The following is a 19710-nucleotide window of genomic DNA, read 5'->3' as shown; positions in this document are numbered from 1 at the left end:
GTTACAGTCTCGCGAGATGTGGGCCTCCCGGTCAGAGCCTTCCAGCCGGGCGCTTGCGCCGTAGCGCTCTAAGTGCGGGCGGTCGCTGTGGCGGGCTTTCGGGAGGGGTAGGATGCGGTGTGAGTGGTGAGAACGCTCGGTGCTGACTCCCCTGCTTCTGCGTCTTCTCTCCCCGTCCGCCCTCCAGCTGCTTTTGAGGGTCGCGCCTAGACCACCACCCCGCCCACCCACGAGAACCACGGAGAAAGGAAATGCGCACCTTTGTCCGAGTTCTTAATTCGAAGCGCGGGGCAGAGCGTTCTGCTCCCTCGTTCCTTCCAAGCCCCCGGGACAATGGAGGGCTCTGAGGGCCGAAATGCCCCCCGCGACCCGGGCCTGCAGCTGGGGCTGGGCCTCGAACTCGGGCTGCGGCGGGCGGGCGGGGCGGGCGCGGGAGGAACCACACACCTGATGGCTCAGGTAGATACCGCGCCCCTCCTCGGGACACGGGCGGAAGTGAAGCCTTTTGTTTAGTTCGTTAAACTCCTTTCCCTGCTGGGACGCCTCTAGTTTCCTTGGAGGCCACGGCCTGCGATCAGAAATTGCCGGCCCCTCGGCCCGCCAGATAACCCGCGCCGCGTTTTCTCTTCCAGTCCCCCATGCCTCCCAAGCCTGAAGGGTTGAGTCAAGATGAACTGCGTAAAAGGCTGTACCAGACGTTTAAGGATCGGGGTATACTGGACACTCTCAAGGTATCAGCTTTAGGTATATGTGTTGTATAACTTTTACAAGCATAATCCGCACCAGGTAGTCTCCATTTGAGGTTATCCAGGTCTTGGATATTTAAAACAGTATGATATGCAGCTTGTCCGGGTGAATTACACTTTTATGATCCTGTATAACTCTCCTGAAATAATAAAGTTTCTTGAAAACAGTTTAAAGAGATCGAGTCTTTTTAAAAGACCATATTCAAATAACAGATTTATTGAGCTGACATGAAGATAGGAGAGTGTAACATGTAGTAAGGTTAGATTTGTTTTATTAATTTAATTTATAGGTTCCTGCAACAATAGGTATTTTGTAAAGTGCATCTCCATAAGCCTTCTTTGGGTTTGCTAATTTGCTGTCTTGCGAGTGTTATTTCTCTTTTGGGGACCCAACTTTATTTTGATCAGTATGCCCAGTAAACTGATTTGACCCAGTGTATTTTCATAACATCCGACAAACCACAGAGATGTGATGAAGTGATAGATTCCTCTCCTATACTTGATATCCTGATCTTAAGTTACTGAAATGGGCGCATAGGAAAGTGAAGTACACAAGGGTTCTGGTAACCACCGGCTCACTTGGAGGCTGGTGAAAGTTTTGTCTGGAGCCCACAGGGCCGCTGGTCTCACAGGGTAAGACAGTGTGCAGGGAAAGATTCCTAACTTTTGACCGTGGTTCTAGATCCATCCTGGAAATAAAAGGAAGGGTTTTAATTAATGTGACCGATCTGTGTATCTAGTGAAACAATCCTGCTGAATAATTTTTCCCTCCTTTCATTTTTTTTTCTGAGCTAGACACAGCTGAGAAACCAGCTAATTCATGAATTGATGCACCCTGTTTTGAGTGGAGAACTGAAGCCTCAGTCCATTCCAGTGGAAGGGAGCGCCCTCTTAATAGGCGCTTCCAACTCTCTCGTTGCAGATCACTTACAAAGATGTGGCTATGAGTATTCACTTTCTGTTTTCTTTCCAGAAAGCGGTTTGGCAAAAGAAAAGGTAAAGTCTGCCCTTTTCTATTTTTGAATTTTCTCTTAACAGCTTTTTCCTCTGATAATAGTAAAGTGCTACATAATAACTAAGTGCTCCTTGACTGGCTAGGTCCATTTCTGATTTATCTGAATTTACATCCTACCTGCACATACCATATTTGTTATGTACTGTAACAAATATGTAATACATTTGATTATTATTAGTTCCCTGCTATCTCAGTTGGTCTTTTGTAAAATAGTGATGTATAGAATCACTGAATGTTTGGGGCTAGAATTGACCTTGCATTCTGTGTAGTCGAACGTGAATCATAGCTGCCATTTATACCAAGTGTCTACCGTGTGCTTGGCACTGTGCTAACACGCTGCAGGTGTTCTGTGTATTATCCATGAGGAACCAGACTCAGGAGGTGAAATGACTTGCCCAAGGTCACACAACTTTAAGTGGCGGAACAGGCAGTAAATGTAGATCTGTGGAGCCCTAGTGGTGTAGTGGTTAAGAGCTCGGCTGCTAACCAAAAGGTCAGCAGTTCAAACCCACCAGCTGCTCCTTGGATAACCCTATGGGCAGTTCTGCTCTATCTTACAGGGTTGCTATGAGTCTGAACCAACTCAGACAGCACCTAACTGCAACAACAAAAGTATACCCTTTTTACTGTGTTACAGTATCTTCAGATGTTTCCTTCTTTGCAGTTACATAAAAGAAGTGAAGGATATGTAATTTTTAAAAATCTGTCTAGTTCTCAAGTATTAAAACAGATGTTTTATGTTTTACTACTTTTCTAATTATTTTAGTTATATTTATCCACCATTACTCTTTCAATGTATCAAAAACCCAAAATGAAACCAATTGCTATCAAATTGATGCTGACTTATGGCGACCCTGTGTGTGTCAGAGTAGAACTGTGCTCCACAGGGCTTTCATTGGCTGATTTTTCAGAAGTACATCACCAGGCCTTTCTTCTGAGGCCCTTCTGGGTAGACTGAAATCTCCAACCTTTGATTAGCAGCCGAGCACATTAACCCTTTGCACCACCCAGGGACTTGAACATATTAGTCACATTTTACTATTTTAAAGGCAGATATAGTAAATTTTCCATACTCTCTTTACTTCATCCGTAACTGTCCAAAACAACAACAGTATTTGAATGAAAACTGAAGATTTAAATATCCTTTGTTTCTTCATTAACAACCAAATTTTATTCGTCAGTGTTAGAAATTCTTTTTTTGGTCCATCATTCTCTTAAGTTTCTAATTTCATTTCAGAATTTTACTTGATGTATGAGTACTAATCAATTATATAATTATTATAGCAATACTCAATTCAATTCATATATTTAAGGTTTTTGCTAATATAAAATACCATATAGAGCTTTTTCTTTAAAGGAAGCCAGCAGAAAACAAATTATATCAGCGTTCTCAGGGTAGACATAGTAAGCGATACACGCTGTAGGAGAAATATGTATTAAGAATCAAACCAAAACCCAAACCCACTGCCGTCGAGTCAATTCCGACTCATAACTACCCTATAGGACAGAGTAGAACTGCCCGATAGAGTTTCCAAGGAGCGCCTGGCGGATTCGAACTGCCAGCCTCTTGCTTAGCAGTCGTAACACTTAACCACTATGCCACCAGGGTTTCTGTATTAAGAATAGCCACCCAAAATGCCTTGTTTAAAAATATTTTAGGATTGATAATTGTAAAGACAGTAAACATTTACTTTATTTGCATTTCAAAACGGTAAGTACTTCAAAAAATTTATCGTAATTTAAAGACCTCAGAAATCACTCATATATTCATTGGTTCATCAGCTATTTAAGTGTTTGTCATCCGTAAGGCATTAACCATTTCTGTCATTTCTGTTGGGCATATAATCTTTGTGAAATATTTGGAGGTTAATTATGTGCCCAAGAAAAATATTTTATCTTTTTAATCTCAATGTGCTTATTGTAATTTATCTAGCAGTATCAGAAAAGAGCTTCAATTTTGCATTATTAGCATTGTTATAATCTTATTTTTTCTTTAATCTGAAGCATGATTTCTAATCTCATATTAGAAAAATGTCCTAATTTATCCTTTAAACATCCATGTAAAAATATGTCTACTTATTTAACTCCTTTTTTTGTCTTAAGATGTTTACTATGCAGGATCTATTACAACTCATTAAGATCAACCCTGCATCCAGTCTCTACAAATCACTGGTAGGACTGTTTAGTTTTTGTAATCTACTTGATTTGTTAATTATAACAAAATAGTTGAATAAAGATGAAATATTTTCTTTTAACAGATTTCAGGATTTGAACAAGAAAACCAAAAAGGTAGGAGCCTTCACCTTTGTAGAGAATAGCAACATTTTTGTCATGGTCATGTACTTGTTCCTATAAAAGTATGAAACTAATGATTTTTAGGGAGAAGAGTAGGGAATTTAATTTGAATTAAATCATTTGATTTTCCTTCTGATAATACCTTACCTTTTAAATAAAACAATCCATTCTTCTGTTGTTCTGACAAATTTAGATCCAAAGCAAAAAACCAAACCCACTGCCGTCGAGTCAATTCCAACTCATAACGACCCTACAGGACAGAGTAGAACTGCCCCATAGAGTTTCCAAGGAGCGCCTTGCGGATTCAAACTGCTGACCTCTTGGTTAGCAGCAGTAGCATTTAACCACTACGCCACCAGGGTTTCCAAATGTAAATCACTTCCCCCAAATTTCCAAAGAGAGTCTTTCAGTCTATTTGTGCGGATCTTTATGCTGTCTGCAGTTTTATTTGTGTATCTAACAGTTATTAAAAAGATGGAAAAATGTAGATCATTTCCCCCAAATTTCCATCTTCTTAATAACCCTTAGATACACAAATAAAACTGCAGACAGCATAAAGATCCCCACAAATAGATTGAAAGATAACTCTTTGTAAAAATATCCACTGTTTGGAACATTTCCCCCCCAAAAATCACTCAGTTAATATATAGAGTATTAATTGTATTAATATTTCTGCTGAAAGATTGAAATACCTGTTCAGTTATAAGTGCTATTATTATTGTTTTTATTCTTAAATATTTATATAAAACCCATTGCCGGCAGGTCAATTCTGACTCATAGCAACCCTACAGGACAGAGTAGAATTACCCCACAGGGTTTCTGAGGAACGCCTGGTGGATTCAAACTTCCGACCTTTTGATTAGCAGCCTTAGCACTTAACCACTATGCCACCAGGGTTTCCTAAGTATTTATATAATTTATATAATATATAGGTCTGATAAATTCCTTAATTTTGGTCTTGGTGATAAGCTTTCAAGAGTCCATAACTACTGTGGGTGCCACACTGTAGGTTAGACTTGACAATGGGCAGAAATTGTAAGCAAACAAGATGCCCCTCAGTAGGTGAATGGATAAACTGTGGTACATCCATACAATGGAATATTATTTGACAATGAAAAGGGATACACTATCACGGGGTTGGCAAACAATGTCACAAAACAGTTTGTATGTTGTTTAAGGAGAGACTGATTTGCTATGTAAACTTCTACCTAAAACACAATTTAAAGAAAAAAAAAAGGGATGCCCTATCAAAACAAATTAAAAAAACCAAACCCATTGCCATCGAGTTGATTCCAGCTCATATCAAGGCATGCACAAATACAAATGAATCTTAAATGCATATTGTTAAGTGAAAAAGGTCAGTCTGAACTGGATATATACTGTTATGATTCCATTTGTATGATATTCTGGAAAAGGCAAAACTATAGAGACAGCAAATCAGTGGTTGCCAGGGATTTGGGTGGGGGGAGGGGTTGGAGAATTAAATAGAGAAGCCCAGGGGAGTTATTTAAGGTGGTGAAAGAACTCTGCATGATACTGTGACGGTGGGATACATGACACTATACATTTGTCAAAACCCATAGAGCTTCCCAGCACAAAAAGTGAACCTTACTGTATGCAAATTTAGGAGGTCAGGTGATTCCAGGGTGGAATGCAGACTGTGACAAAACAATCCAACTTTATTACAGATGTATGAAATGACCTCATTGGAGAAGTGGGGGAAAAGGTACTCAACAACCTAACTTTGGAAATGAGTAGAAACTGTTACAATTAAAGGCAAAAGGAACTGTATATAAGCACTGTACTCTAGTTAAGAAAGTTGTTTCACATGGGATATTGCTTAACAATTCTGAAACCACTGTACATGTGTACTGGAATTGAACAATTAAGTAAATAGATGGCGGATGATGGGAGCCATGTTTCTCACTGTCGGAGTCGGAGATTTCAGATGAGCAAGGAGAGGAAGGTAGAATGATCCATGTAGTAATGAATTAGAGTTGGAGACATCAGTATGAAATTATGTTTAGTGTAACATAGATACAGACAGCTACATATAGAAATATTTATAGATACGTGTATATGCACAGGTTAATATACACACATATATTTCCTTGCTCTGTCAGCTGAGAAAAATAATGTGAGAGAAGATAAAGGATACAGAGACAAAGATCTAACTTATGGGTAATTGTTGCTAAAGGCAAACCAGTACAATTAGAGCAGATAAATCAATGTTTTCTTTTTAATGGAAGAAAAGTTTCCCATGCTGAAGATTTATATTTATAGATTAGAAGGGGGATCGTTTGGTTCTAGGCAAAAATCAGTGAAGATAGACACATTCTTTAACTTAGGTATTACAAGAATCGAAAGTTTTGGAATTTCTACACATGTTATAGAAAGAAAAAATTATCTCCAAAGAAGCATTTATCAGACTGGCCTTGAACTTCTGAGGGGAAATAGTTGTGATTAAGAAATTTATTCTGAGGCAAATTGGCTTTTGCATGCAGTGGTTTCTGATACATCAGCAGTTGGCTCATATGTGGTTGTTAAATCGGGGAACGATGTCTGTATAAGGGGGAAGTTGTGTAGTTTGTATGCGATCCTGTGTTTGCAAAGGAAGCTAAAATAATGGGAGTCCCTGGAGAAGGACATCCTGCTTGGTCAAGTACAAGGTCAACGAAAAAGAAGAAGACCCTCAACAAGATGGACTGACACAGCAGCGGCAACAATGGGTTCAGACATAGCAACAATTGCGAGGATGGCGCAGGACCAGGAAGTGTTTCGTTCTGTTTCTAGGATCGCTATGAGTTGGAACTGACTCGACAGCATCTGATGACAACAGAATTTTTAAGTCCTCAGCAGAAAAGAAAAAAGGCCCTTAGCTTGGCTTATGCAAAAGTAGAAGTCCTTTCAACTTTGTTTTTAAGAAAACTAAAAATTTTAAAATAATTTATGCTTATGGTTTTTATTAAAAAGTTTCAGACAACTCAGAAGGGTTTAAAGTGAAAGAAAAATAGAAAATTCTGCCCGTGTCCTCTAATCTCGCTTTCTACTGATAACCAGCAGTAATAGTTTCTTGTTTATCCTTTCAGAGTTTTGTTATGAATATAAAACTCAAAAAAGCATAAAAAAAAGCATACACACTGAGAAATGGGGTCTTAACCATAGATGCTGTTTTGCAATTTGCTTTTTTTTAATCTTTCTGTAGCAGTGTACTTAGACTGTCTAATCCTTTTTAAAGAATGTATTTAATTAGCCCTCTATTGATGGGGATCTGGTTATTTTATTGTTTATTTTTTGCCATTCGAAGCAACGTGCAATGTACACACCCTTGTGCCCTTGTGGAAGTGTACCAGAACCAAACCAAACTCAGCCCAACCCGTTGCCATCAAGTCAATTCCGACTCATAGTGACCCTACAGGACAGAGTAGAACTGCCCCCGTAGGGTTTCCAAGGACTGGCTGGTAGATTTGAACGGCTGACCTTTTGGGTAGCAGCCATAGCTCTTAACCACTGCGCCACCAGGGGTCCTGTCAAAGTATAGCTGTATAAATTCATAGAAGTGCAATTACTAGATTAAAGAACATACGTATTTTAAATATACATATAAACTGATGAATCTCCCTCCCAAGTGAATGAGAGTGCCAGTTTCCCTACTCCCTTGCCAACACTTAGTAGTTCCAAAGTTTTAATCTTAGCAATCTTATAGGGAAAATATGGTCTCTTCTTTGTAGTATTAATTTGCATTTATTTGTGATTTTGTTTGTTTATTCAACATTATACATTTTTTCCTGCAAATTGCTTGTCTCTTTCTTTCTATTTTTCTGTTTTCTCAACTGATTTGCAAGAGCTCTTTGATATTAATTCTCTGTCACCATATTGGAGCCCTGGTGGTGTAGTGGTTAAGCACTACGGCTGCTAACCAAAACGCAGTTTGAATCCACCAGCCGCTCTTTGGAAACTCTGTGGGGCTGTTCTATTCTGTCCTGTTGAGTCACTATGAGTCGGAATCAACTTGAAGGCAGCGGGTTTCGTTTTTTTTTTTTTTTTTTTTGCTTTGATCTCCATATTATTGTGTATGTTTTTTCCAGTTTATTGTTTGTCTTTTGACTCTGTGCATGTTACATCATGCTGTATATAAGGTTTTAATTTTTATGTAGGTAGATTGATAAATATTTCTCACTGCTTCTAGGTTTCATGTTACCATATTTGGAAAGGCCTTCCCCCAGGAGTTATTTAAAAAATAATGTAAAAATGGATAATGTTATAAAACTGTGATTATATAAACAGTGAGCAATGTCTGAGTGATACTATTCTGAAACAGAATTGTATACATTGTGTTTTTTAGGTTTTCTTATGCAGTTTTTAAAAGAGTTGGCCGAGTATCATCAGGCTAAAGAGAGTTGTGATGTGGAAACTCAAACAAGCCCAGCATTTTCAAGCAAAGACTCTCTTGGTAATTATAGCCTTCTTTCATAATTTCAGTTCTTCTGTTTTCTCTTTAAAAGAATTTACCTGACTTTCTATTATGTGGAAACCCTGGTGGTGTAGTGGTTAAGAGCTACGACTGCTACCCAAAAGGTTGGCAGTTCAAATCCACCAGGTGCTCCCTAGAAACTCTGTGGGGCAGTTCTACTCTGTCCTGTAGGGTCGCTATGAGTCAGAATCGACTCGACGGCAGTGGGTTTGGTTTTTTTTTTTTTTTTTTTTCCTGTTCCGTGGCTGTTCCTTGAACTGGAGGGACGCATCCAGCAGGTTGCCAGGGAATTCTTTTCTTTCTGAATTGTACCTCTGGAAGGAACCAGGAATTGCTATAAAATGGTAGTAGGAGTGGTAACAGTATTGTCATCAGAACATATCCAGCTTTATGGGGGATAATGAGACTCACTGTAAGCACAAAGCTCCATGAGGTGGAGGTCAGACATACCTCCACTCTCCAGCCTTTACCAATTCTGATACCAGCTGTCCCTCCCACGGCACTCTCTACTTTTCTGCTGGGTTCGGTAATCTGTTGAAGTGGCCACATAGAACTCACAGACCGTACTAACAATTCAGTGGTTTATTAAGGAACAGGGTACAACTCAGGATTAGGAGGCATGTAGGCAGAGTCTCCCTTCAGTATAGTACAGCTCTCTCAGCTCCTCTAGGCTTCCTCAGGGAAGGCTCTTCTTAGCCCTGCTGTCTGTCATTGCTGGCTCTGCTGCTGGGTCCCTTGCAGGCCTGCCACCACGGGCTCTGCTGCTAGCCCCTTCCAGGCCTGTTGCTGCTGGCTCTGCTCCTGGGCTTCTTCCGGGCCTCTCACTGTGATCTGTGTTATAGCTCTTGACCAGTGTACAGCTCTTTTAAGAGGCTTCTTGCCTCCTCTCTCTGCTTCTTCCTGCTGCTTCTCTTCTTTCTCTCTCTCAAAAACCTGTATCAGGCTGGCTGCTTAAATACACAACCTGTTGTGAATTTCAAGGCATGGCCCTCCTACCAGGGCTACAAACTGACCAATCCCCTCTTGGTAGGCCACCAAGCTCGGCTGGGCAAAAACTCACCTCATTTGCATAGTCTACTGACCAGTCCCTGCATGATGCGTACCAATCACAGGGCAAGCTGCAGCCCGGGACCAGACAAAAAGTGTCAAAACCAAGTTGTTTATAGCCTACCCAAGAAATGTCAATCAACCTGGGCAAAAATGACAAATCCCCTGGGGTAGAAAACTAGGGCAAAGGTAATTAGGGGGAAAAATCTCTCAAGCTGTTTTTCCTAAGAACCAAGGCAAAAGGCCACATAAAGGGGAACTCATTTCACCACAATTGCTCGCCAGTGTTGCTTTCTATCATTACGGGTGCCAGGGCTACATTTTCCAAATCAAACAAGGATCCAAAGATCCACATTCTTCCTTGTTGGTTGTGTTTAACCTCTCTTAACTGGGCATTTCTTCCTTATGTCTTGTTGAAATTTATTTTACAACAACTAAGAAAATCATAGACTGTTTTCATTGCAGAGAACTAGAGATGTCACTGGCCCATCACTTCATTTTATAGTTGAGGAAACCGAGGTCCCAGGGGAAGAGCAACTTCGAAATACCCCATCTGTGTCAGAACTAATACTAGACTCCAGATTTTCTGGTCCATGACCCAGAGCTTTTTCCACTGTACAGCCTTTTTACAGTACCGTCCTTCCCTTTAGCATTGTGCCTAGTAGAGATGGGAAGCAGCTGGTTAAAATGATCCTTTATGTGATTATTGGATGTCATGGCCCTACCTTACTAACGAATAGCAATAGTGCCTTTACCTTTGAAGAAAATAAGGAGTACAGAATTTGTGAAAGCCTTGTTGTGTGACTTGGCCTTTAATTGAGGCAAGTATAGGTTCTGTTCCATTAAAAACATAGTACATGCATATTATGGGGTATTGTCCCATAATGTGAGCCGTATATGTAATTTTAAATTTCTTGGTAGCCAGATTAGAAAAAATAAACAACAAAACAGGTGAAAATTAGTTTTAGTAATATATCTTATATGTCCCAATATATCCAAAATATTATTTCAACATGTAACCCATTGCCATCAAGTTGGTTTCAACTCGTAGCAGCCCTATAGGACAAAGTAGAATGGCCCCATAGAGTTTCCAAGACTGTAATCTTTATGGAAGCCGACTGCTACATCTTTGTACCGCGGAGTAAAAATGCAGTCTTTTACATTTGTTTTTTGTGCTAAGTCTTTGAAATCAGATGTGTCTTTTGCCCTTAGAGCACGTCTCAGTTCCAACAGGCCACATTTCAAGTGCTCACTAGCCACGTGTGCCTGGAGACTGCTGTATTGGTCAGCACAGTTATAAAGCATGGAAACTTCAGAAAAGTAGATGGAAAAGCACACCTAAAGTTATGCCAACCAGAGACACACATGTCAATATTTTGATCTACTTCCGCCAGCCTTTTTGTTCTGTGCATACTTTTTTGGTGGGAATTGGTGTTACTCGTGGTTGATATGGCACTCTAGCTCCAAGTTTACATTCTGCTACATGGTTACTTCTGATCCACAGTTTGTTTGCGGGCAACTGGACTGGTGGAGAAAACGCTGGAATGCGAGACAGCAGACCTTGTTTTATTCCCAGTTTTGCCATTATGTAGTTGCTTAACCCTCTGGAAGTCACCTAAGGTATATGGGCATTTGTTTCCCCATTTGTAAAGTGAAGGAGTTCATTTTTAATATCAGCATTTTGAACGTGTAAGTCAGTTTTCATTGAAGTCTAATCAAAGAGCTCTCTGCCCTGGCACTGAGAGACTGGGAAGAGACTTCAGTGTTTTTTCCACTTACCTTTTTTTTGTACTCTTTGCTTTCTTTTTCCCCCAACACTTTGTTATGAAAATTTTCCAACATACAGAAAAGTTGAAAGAATTTTATAGTGAGCACTTAGATACCCACCACCTAGATTCGACCAGTCAGTTTTTATTGCTTCGTGGCTTACCTGCCCAGCCATTAATCCATCTTATTTTTTGATGCATTTCAAAGTAAATGGCAGCCATCCCTGCAGTTTCCCCTAAATATACTGGCTCTTTAGCAGAGGCTTGGCCCTTGTGCAGCTGACCATGTTTATGTACCCTAATTTGATATGTCGTTTTTTTTTTTTTATAGCTGAGAAGCTTCGGCTTATTGATGATCAGTTTGCAGATGCTTATTCTCAGCGTCCCAAATCAGAATCTCTGGAAAGAAAGTTAAATGCATATAAGAGAGAAATAGAACAGCAACTTCGGGCAGAGATGGTTCAAAAAGTAAGCTTTATCTTGTTAAGCAAGAACAATAGTTTTACTTGTCTTTTAATGTCTTAGTCTTAAGTCTATGAGAAAATACCTAGAACCTTTTTTAATGAATGGGCTACTATACTGTTGTGCATATTATTTTCATTTCCAGTTGCTGCCATTTCTTTATGCCTTTTGAATCAATCCTACAGATACAGTGAGTGAGCTGAAACTAACGGTGAATTAAAACTGAATATATTTGGATGGAGCATTAATATTAAACCAAAAAATGGTGAAAGAATTTGTTACTATTTCTTTAGTAATTGGTACTTACCATTGTTTGTAATCATTTGGCAGTTGAAGTATTTTAAGGATACTGAAATAGCAAAAATTAAAATGGAAGAGAAAAGAAAATATGAAAAGGAATTAGCTGAGTTCCAGAATGAATTTGACAGAGTTTGTCAAGCAAAATCTGAAGCCCTCATTTCTCGGGAAAAGAATACCCTTGAGCGAATTCAAAAGCATCAGGAGGTAATATTTTAAAGTAATTTAATGGGTGGATATTCCCTGCAGCTGGAGTACAGGAGGTGCAGGAGGAAGATGGGCTAATTGATGGAACAAGGCCCCAGGGAAGCAGTAGGGGACTGGTCAAGAGGGCAAATAGAAGGGTCAGCCTAGAAAGGGATACAAGGATGTCCTTCCTCCCAGACCAGTGGAAAGGAAAGGATGGCGGACATAAATGTCGGGGTTGGGGTTATGAGAAGTTCATACTCAGTGAACTCCATCTTAGGCAGATTGGAGGGTTTGGCAGAGGGTTTGAGGAGAGAGAGGGAGGATGTGAGGTTTAGAAAAGCTGCTTGTGGGCAAGGGAAGAGCAGCTCTCGAAAGCAGAGAGGCCTGATCCAGCTGTGCTAAGGGCCTTACTGAGATGAGGAGCCTGGAATTGGCAATTAGCCAAACCAAGTGCTTTCAGGTGGTTTTTCCATTATAGCTCTTGGGGTGGGGGGCATTGTAAGGCCAGCGGGTAGAAACATAGGTGTGCTTGGGGAGTGGACCTTTATACAGCTTAATTTCTTTTCATGGAGAAAGTCAGTCTGTTTCATTGAAGACACTGGGGTTCAGGTGGGTGGCAAAGGGAGCCAGAGGAGATGGTGAGTGGCTGATAAACTAGGGGAAAGGGAGGGATACAGGGCAGTCTCAAGGAGACCAAAGAATAGGTCTAGGGAGACTGACGGATGGAAGAAGGTGGATCAAGGGTGCAGAGTTGCAGGCTGAGGTTTCCAGAGAAGACAGGAAACAAAATGCAGCATCTGCCATTGGAGGGCGCTGTGGAAGTGGAGCTAAGGTGGAGGCCCCTGGAGCAGAGTCCAGAGCCGGGGGGTGGGGGCGGGGGGGTCAACGATGTGGCCGTGTGATCTAGTCACCCAGGAGAGTGACGGGACAGATGGAGGAATGGCAGGGAGTGTGTGGCAGCAGCCAGGATTGGATCACTCTTTTAGAAAACCATGTTCCTTTCCCAAGGGCCATGTCTTAGCCCAGACTGGCTTTGTGGCACTGTTCCCAATGTACATCTCAAACTACGGATGGCAGGAGATGCTGAATGTAGGGGGGCTTTCCCCAAATGTCCCCCCTTCCTTGGGTCTTCTCAATAAGACCTTGTTTAATGATAATTGCACTACCTCTACAATTTCATGTGACATTTCTGACAATCGGGCTGGGCACCTTTCAGCCATAAAAATAAACATATGAAGCACATGTCTTTGAGATGATAGTATATTGTTTAGATTATCAGTTTCATCTTCAAGGTGGGTGACTGACTAGGTCAGACCTACCAGTGGACAGACCTGAATCCCCCTCTAGTGACCGAATTATCTGAAGGTTTTAGAGAAGAGCCCATGATATTACTATTGTCACCCTCATAAAAAGCACCTTGCCTTTATTTCTGCACCTGGAATGCCTTCCCCTTCTCTCCCTGAGAAAACTGTACTGTCCTTCCAGATCCAGCTTAAATGTCACCTCTTTGGTGACACCTTCTCTGACTCCCACTGGCTGACTTATTCAGGCCTACTTCCTAGCACATGGAGCCCTGGTGGCACAGTGGTTAAGAGCTAGGGCTGCTAACCAAAAAAGGTCAGCAGTTTGAATCCACCAGCTGCTTCTTGGAAACCCTATGGGAAAAGTTCTACTCTGTCCTACAGGGTCATTATGAGTCGTAATTGACTTGACGGCAGTGGACTTGGTTGGTCCTACCACATGGTTATTAAAGTGTTTCCGTTATTAAATGATCAAATCGGAGCGTAGCTACGTGTTTTGTTTCTCTCTTCCTGACTGAATCACAGGCTCTTTAAAGGCGGGCTATATCTGCTGGCCTTTTCATATCCAGCTCCCAGGGAGCTGCTTGCCACATGATAGGCGTTCAGTCAGCCCTGGCTCCCTGAACACACTTAATGGAAGTGTGTCTCATTCATCCTGAGTTCATGTTAGCCTGCTGCCCCTGAGCCAGAAGGACTTATGAACTGCACCATTCAGATACCACCCCCAAGAGGACCCTGAGGATTTTATTCTGTTGGTGTTTTCTTACTGAAAGCACGTTTTGTTTAAATTTGTTCTTACTGAAGAACTTATCGAAATGTTGAGTGTCTGAGAGATGCTAACTAAGTAAAATAATTAGACAGAGGATGTTAGGAATATAGGGTAATGGAACGTAACAGTGACTGGGGGAGGGGGAAACTTAGGACAGGCCAAAAATGTACCTTGAATTGGAACCTTTTGAAAGTGAAATTGATACCCGGAATACCTATACTTTGTTTTTTTAGAATTTAGGAGGTGTAGGATATTAGTTCAAATTTGTTGTATTTTCCATAGCCTGCTTGCTAAAAGTTAATGCTTTCCTGTACAGATTGAAACCAAAGAAATTTATGCCCAAAGGCAGGTTCTACTAAAGGATATAGATCTGCTAAGAGGCAGAGAAGCAGAACTGAAGCAAAGAATTGAAGCTTTTGAATTGTAAGTAATATGTATCCATTTTAGATATTCAGAACGAATGAGATACAAAAGCGTTACTGAATATATGTCTGAGTATCCTAATGTTAATTATCAACTAGAGGCCTTGGTTATAAAGGGCGGTATCACCTCGTTTAGAGGAGCCCTGGTGGCGCAGTGGTTGAGTGCTCGGCTGCTAACTGAAAGGTCAGCAGATGGAACCCAGCAGCTGCTCCTCAGAAGAAAGATGTGGCAGTCTGCTTCTGTAAAGATTACAGCCTTGTGGGGCAGTTCACTCTGTCCTGTAGGATTGCTGTGAGTCGGAATCAGCGCGCTGGCAGTGGGTTTAGTTTTTTTTTTTTTTTTGGTCGATCACCTGGCTTTAGAAGGTACAGGAAAGAAAGACCAGGGTTTTTGCTTTGAAAGTGTTAGACATTAAGATGAAAAGCGGAACGAGAAGCCAACAGCAGGCTACAATAAGACCAAACAAATAATTTGAAGACTAATAATGTGTTAACACGTCACAATTCCGGCCAGTCATTCCAATCACACAGTTGGCTGTGTGTACAGGAAATGGATTCCAGAGACCCAGACCTGCCACGTTGATCTGCTCTGCTCTCAAAAAGGGAAATGCGGTGACTCACTTGACTTGGACTGGGTGGAACTGTGTCTCGTGATGTGTGTTAACTTAGTTTCTGAGTCCTCACGAATGTTTCCTCCTTCAGATTTTACTCCGGATTCATCAAGCTCTCCAGCCTGTAGTTTGTGGAATAAACCGTCTTTCTCATTTTGAATCTGCTTTTAATTGATATCAGTTCCAATCCGGGAATCTTATTTAATTCCTGTCCAGGAATCTTTATTCATTTCATTCCCATTCGGGAATCTTCTTTCATCTTCCTTCATTTGTTTTCTTGTTTACATAGACTTAGTTGGCTTGATTTCTTCACTCTGTCTACCTTACTCTCTTTTTGGCAATCCCGAAGAGGTAAATTGATCAAGGGAGAGTAAAGAAAAGGAACAAAGTTTGGGTATTGACACTTGATGATTATATGATCACTTCTTTGCCTCCACTTCCCCATCTCCTCCTTCCTAAGCATCTAAACCAGGGCTTTGAATCAGTGCGTTCCAGTTCAAACCCCTGCTGAGAATGTGCATTTCTACCCCAGATACACTGAATCAGAACCTGCATTTTTAACGACATCTCCAGGTCATTCTTATGCTCTACTAGTAAGGAGCCCTGGTGGCGCAGTAGTTAAGTGCTTCACTGCTAACTGGAAGGTCAGCGATTGGAACCCACCAGCTGTTCCACAGGAGAAAGATGTGGCAGTCTGCTTCTGTAAAGGTTTACAGCCTTGGAAACACTATGGGGCAGTTCTACCCTGACCTACAGGGTGGCTATGAATCAGAATCATGATGGCAGTGGGTTTGGTTTGGTTGGGCTATGCTGGTGGTTGTCAGAATTGGTCCCTAACCAGCAGCATTAGCCTCACCTGGGAACTTGTTGGAGCACTGGTGGCAGAATGGTTAAGAGCTCGGCTACTAACCAAAAAGATCAGCAATTCGAATCCACCAGCTGCTCCTTGGAAGCCCTATGGGTAGTTCTCCTGTGTCCTGTAGGGTTGCTATAAGTCAGAATTGACTCCACAGCAACAGATTTGCGTTTTTTGGCGGGGGAGGTAGGGAGGAACTTGTTAGAAATGCAGATTCTCAGCAGGGGTTCGAACCATTTCAAAGCCCTGTTCTAAGCTAAATAAATGTAGTATATTGCTCTGCTGCTTTACAGATTAGCCAGCAGAGGGAGCTTGTATATAGGGCCTTTATCCTCTTCTCAGAATAGTCAGTGTTCCGTAGTATTTACCATTATGCTTTGATCTAGGCACCTGTTAACACAGTTCCCCAGCTTCGAACTTGGTTTTATGGTTAAAGGCTCACTATGGTGATCATTTCATTCTTTGGTATTTGGAAGTCGTGATCGATCCATCTAGTTTTTGCTCTCTTTCCACGCTCTTTTCAATTTTCCATTAGTAGATTATGAAATGACAAAAATGAATCTTCTACTTTAATATCTATGTGCTAATCAATTAAATTCCACACTTTGAAACAATAATATAGAATAAACAAGCATATCATTACACTAACTTAAGTTTTCTTTGTAACTGCTAACCAAAAGGTTGGCAGTTCGAATCCACCAGCCACTCCTTAGAAACCCTATGGGGCGGTTCTACTCTGTCCTATAGGGTTGCTATGAATTGGAATTGACTCGATGGCAATGGGTTTATGACCTTTTTTTAATTTTTTTTATTGTACTTTAGATGGATGTTTACAGAGCGAATTAGTTTCTAATTAAACAATTTATATACATATTGTTTTGTGATATTGGTTGTCAACCCCACGACATGTCAACACTCCCCTTCTCAACCTAGGGTTCCCGTTACCAGCTATTCCACCCCCTCCTGCCTTCTCATCCTTGCCCCTGAACTGGTGTGCCCATTTAGTCTCATTTTGTTTTAAGGGCCTGTCTAATCTTTGGCTGAAGAGTGAACCTCAGGAGCAACTTCAGTACTCAGTTAAAAGGGTGTCCAGGGGCCATGCTCTTGGAGTTTCTCCAGTGTGTCAGATCAGTAAGTCTGGTCTTTTTTTGTGAGTTAGAATTTTGCTTTACATTTTCCTCCAACTCTGTCTGGGACCCTCTGTTGTGATCCATGTCAGAGCAGTCAGTGGTGGTAGCCGGGTACTATCTCGTTGTGCTGGACTCAGTCTGGTGAAGGCTGTGGTAGTTGTGGTCCATTCATCCTTGGGACCAGTCTTTCCCCTGTGTCTTTGATTTGCTTCATTCTCCCTTGCTCCAGACAGGGCAGGACCAGTGGAGTATCTTAGATGGCCGCTCACAAGCATTTAAGACCCCAGATGCTACTTGCCAAAGTAGGATGTAGAACATTTTCTTTATAAACCATGTTATGCCAGTTGAGCTAGTTGCGTGACCATTTTTTAAGTGTTAATTATCTTTCCTCAGAAACCACTTTGGGTCTTGACTTGCACACTCCCCCCAGCCAGGTGTCATGGAACAGTTACAACTGCTAGTGCAGAACCACCGTAACTGGGCACTTCATAAAACATAGGGAGGACTCCCGGTTCTTTCCTTTTTTTTCTCAGCAGTGACAGTGAAATCACAGTTGATCGTTGATCTGTTGAGCTAAAAACAAATGTTATTTTTTTTCTGAGTTAGTTACCTCAGATGTTGTGTTTTTATTTGTTCTCTCTCTTTTTGCTCATTTCAGGTCCCAGAGGCTACAAGAAGAAAAAAACAGAACTGTGGATGATGTGCTTAGGAGACGGGAGCTGAATGTAAAGACTCTTGAGGAGACCTATGATCAAAAGCTCAAGACTGAACTTCTAAGGTAATTGTTGGGAGTTTTTAAAGAAGGATAGTAATGTATTTGAATTAAGGGACAGAACCATGACGAAAGCTGATAAAGTAGATAAAAATTAACATTTTATAGCAAAATTTAGTGTTTAAAAAATATGTGTATATATGTATTTTTTTTTTCATTGTCACTCAAGCCTTTCCTATGAGTGTTTGAGTTAGGGTAGTTTTAAAACGGTGCAGCATAGAGAATAACATCCTCTGCTCACTCTTAAGCATAGCTTCTCTAACATTTATTGAGGACCTGTGATTGCTGTAGTTTTTTTTTTTTTTTTTGCTTTAAGTGAAAGTATACAAATCAAGTTAGTCTCTCACATAAAAACTTATATACACCTTGCTACATACTCCCAATTACTCTCCCCCTTATGAGACAACCCCTTCCCTCCCTCCACTCTCTCTTTTCGTGTCCATTTCGCCAGCTTCAACCCCCTCTACCTTCTCATCTCCCCTCCAGGCAGGAGATGCCAACATAGTCTTAAGTGTCCACCTGATCCAAGAAGCTCACTCCTCACCAGCATCCCTCTCCAACCCATTGTCCAGTCCAATCCATGTCTGACGAGTTGGCTTTGGGAATGGTTCCTATCCTGGGCCAACAGAAGGTCTGGGGGCCATGACCACCAGGGTCCTTCTAGTTTCAGTCAGACCATTAAGTCTGGCCTTATGAGAATTTGGGATCTGCATCCCACTGCTCTCCTGCTCCCTCAGGGGTTCTCTGTTGTGTTCCCTGTCAGGGCAGTCATCGGTTGTAGCTGGGCACCATCTAGTTCTTCTGGCCTCAGGCTGATATAGTCTTTGGTTTATATGGCCTTTTCTGTCTCTTGGGCTTGTAATTGCCTTGTGTCCTTGGTGTTCTTCATTCTCCTTTGAACCAGGTGGGTTGAGACTCATTGATGCATCTTAGATGGCCGCTTGCTAGATTTGCTGTAATTTTTAGAGCACCTTGTGACTTGCTCAGCTTGCACAGCTGGCAAGCTGTAAAATTTGGAATTGTCAAGTTTAGTTACCTTCTCAACCCTACCCATACTGCCACTAGGGTAGGCATATCTAACAGTTTATAAATTAATCTACTTGTAGCTGTAGTGCAGCCACCGCCTGTCTTCTCAGTGGAGGCTTGTGTGCTGCTGTGGTTTCAGTGCTGCTTCCAGACTAAGATGGACTAGGAAGAAAGGCCTGGCAATCTGCTTCTGGACATCAGCCTGTGCAAACCCTCTGATCTCAGCAGTCCAATCCCGTTGTGTATGGGGTTGCCGTGAGTCTGATGTTGTCGGGCAGCTAACACCAACAACAACATGGCTGTAGTTTTTGTCAGTGAACATGTGCTTTGTATTCCTTCAAGATTCTGCAAAGCCAGAATCCAAAGAAAATAAAATTAACTTAATGACGCAAAAAAAAAAATAATAATAGAGGAAAGGAAAGTATGGACACCTCTAGTGGAGCATTCCTCTAGTCTGAGCTTTGTGCTCCAGCAAATAATATATCAGTACAAAGATATTATGCCCAAATGGCAGCCTTTCTCTCTAGTGCCC

General features: G+C 41.3%; 1 protein-coding gene across 4 annotated transcripts in view; it reads left to right on the top strand.

Annotated features, from left to right (window-relative positions):
- The first annotated feature begins 32 nt into the window (after window positions 1-32).
- OFD1 (OFD1 centriole and centriolar satellite protein) overlaps window positions 33-19710 on the top strand; it is a 36863-nt gene continuing 17185 nt past the window's right edge. Inside the window, exons 1-10 of one of the 4 annotated variants that reach the window (XM_049873339.1) lie at window positions 33-126; window positions 633-731; window positions 1542-1742; window positions 3865-3933; window positions 4020-4050; window positions 8402-8509; window positions 11675-11811; window positions 12136-12309; window positions 14678-14784; window positions 18039-18158. In XM_049873339.1, coding sequence (XP_049729296.1) covers window positions 639-731; window positions 1542-1742; window positions 3865-3933; window positions 4020-4050; window positions 8402-8509; window positions 11675-11811; window positions 12136-12309; window positions 14678-14784; window positions 18039-18158 — 1040 coding nt within the window. In that variant the 5' untranslated portion in view covers window positions 33-126; window positions 633-638. Of the gene's footprint in view, window positions 460-632; window positions 732-1541; window positions 1743-3864; window positions 3934-4019; window positions 4051-8401; window positions 8510-11674; window positions 11812-12135; window positions 12310-14677; window positions 14785-18038; window positions 18159-19710 lie in introns of all 4 variants that reach the window. The other 3 variants (XM_049873340.1, XM_049873337.1, XM_049873338.1) reach the window with 3 other exon arrangements.

The sequence above is a fragment of the Elephas maximus genome, chromosome X (assembly GCF_024166365.1).
Source record: "Elephas maximus indicus isolate mEleMax1 chromosome X, mEleMax1 primary haplotype, whole genome shotgun sequence".
Taxonomy (NCBI): Eukaryota; Metazoa; Chordata; class Mammalia; order Proboscidea; family Elephantidae; genus Elephas; species Elephas maximus.
The sequence above is the reverse complement of the archived record's forward strand: the minus strand, read 5'-3'. Positions and strand labels throughout refer to the sequence as shown.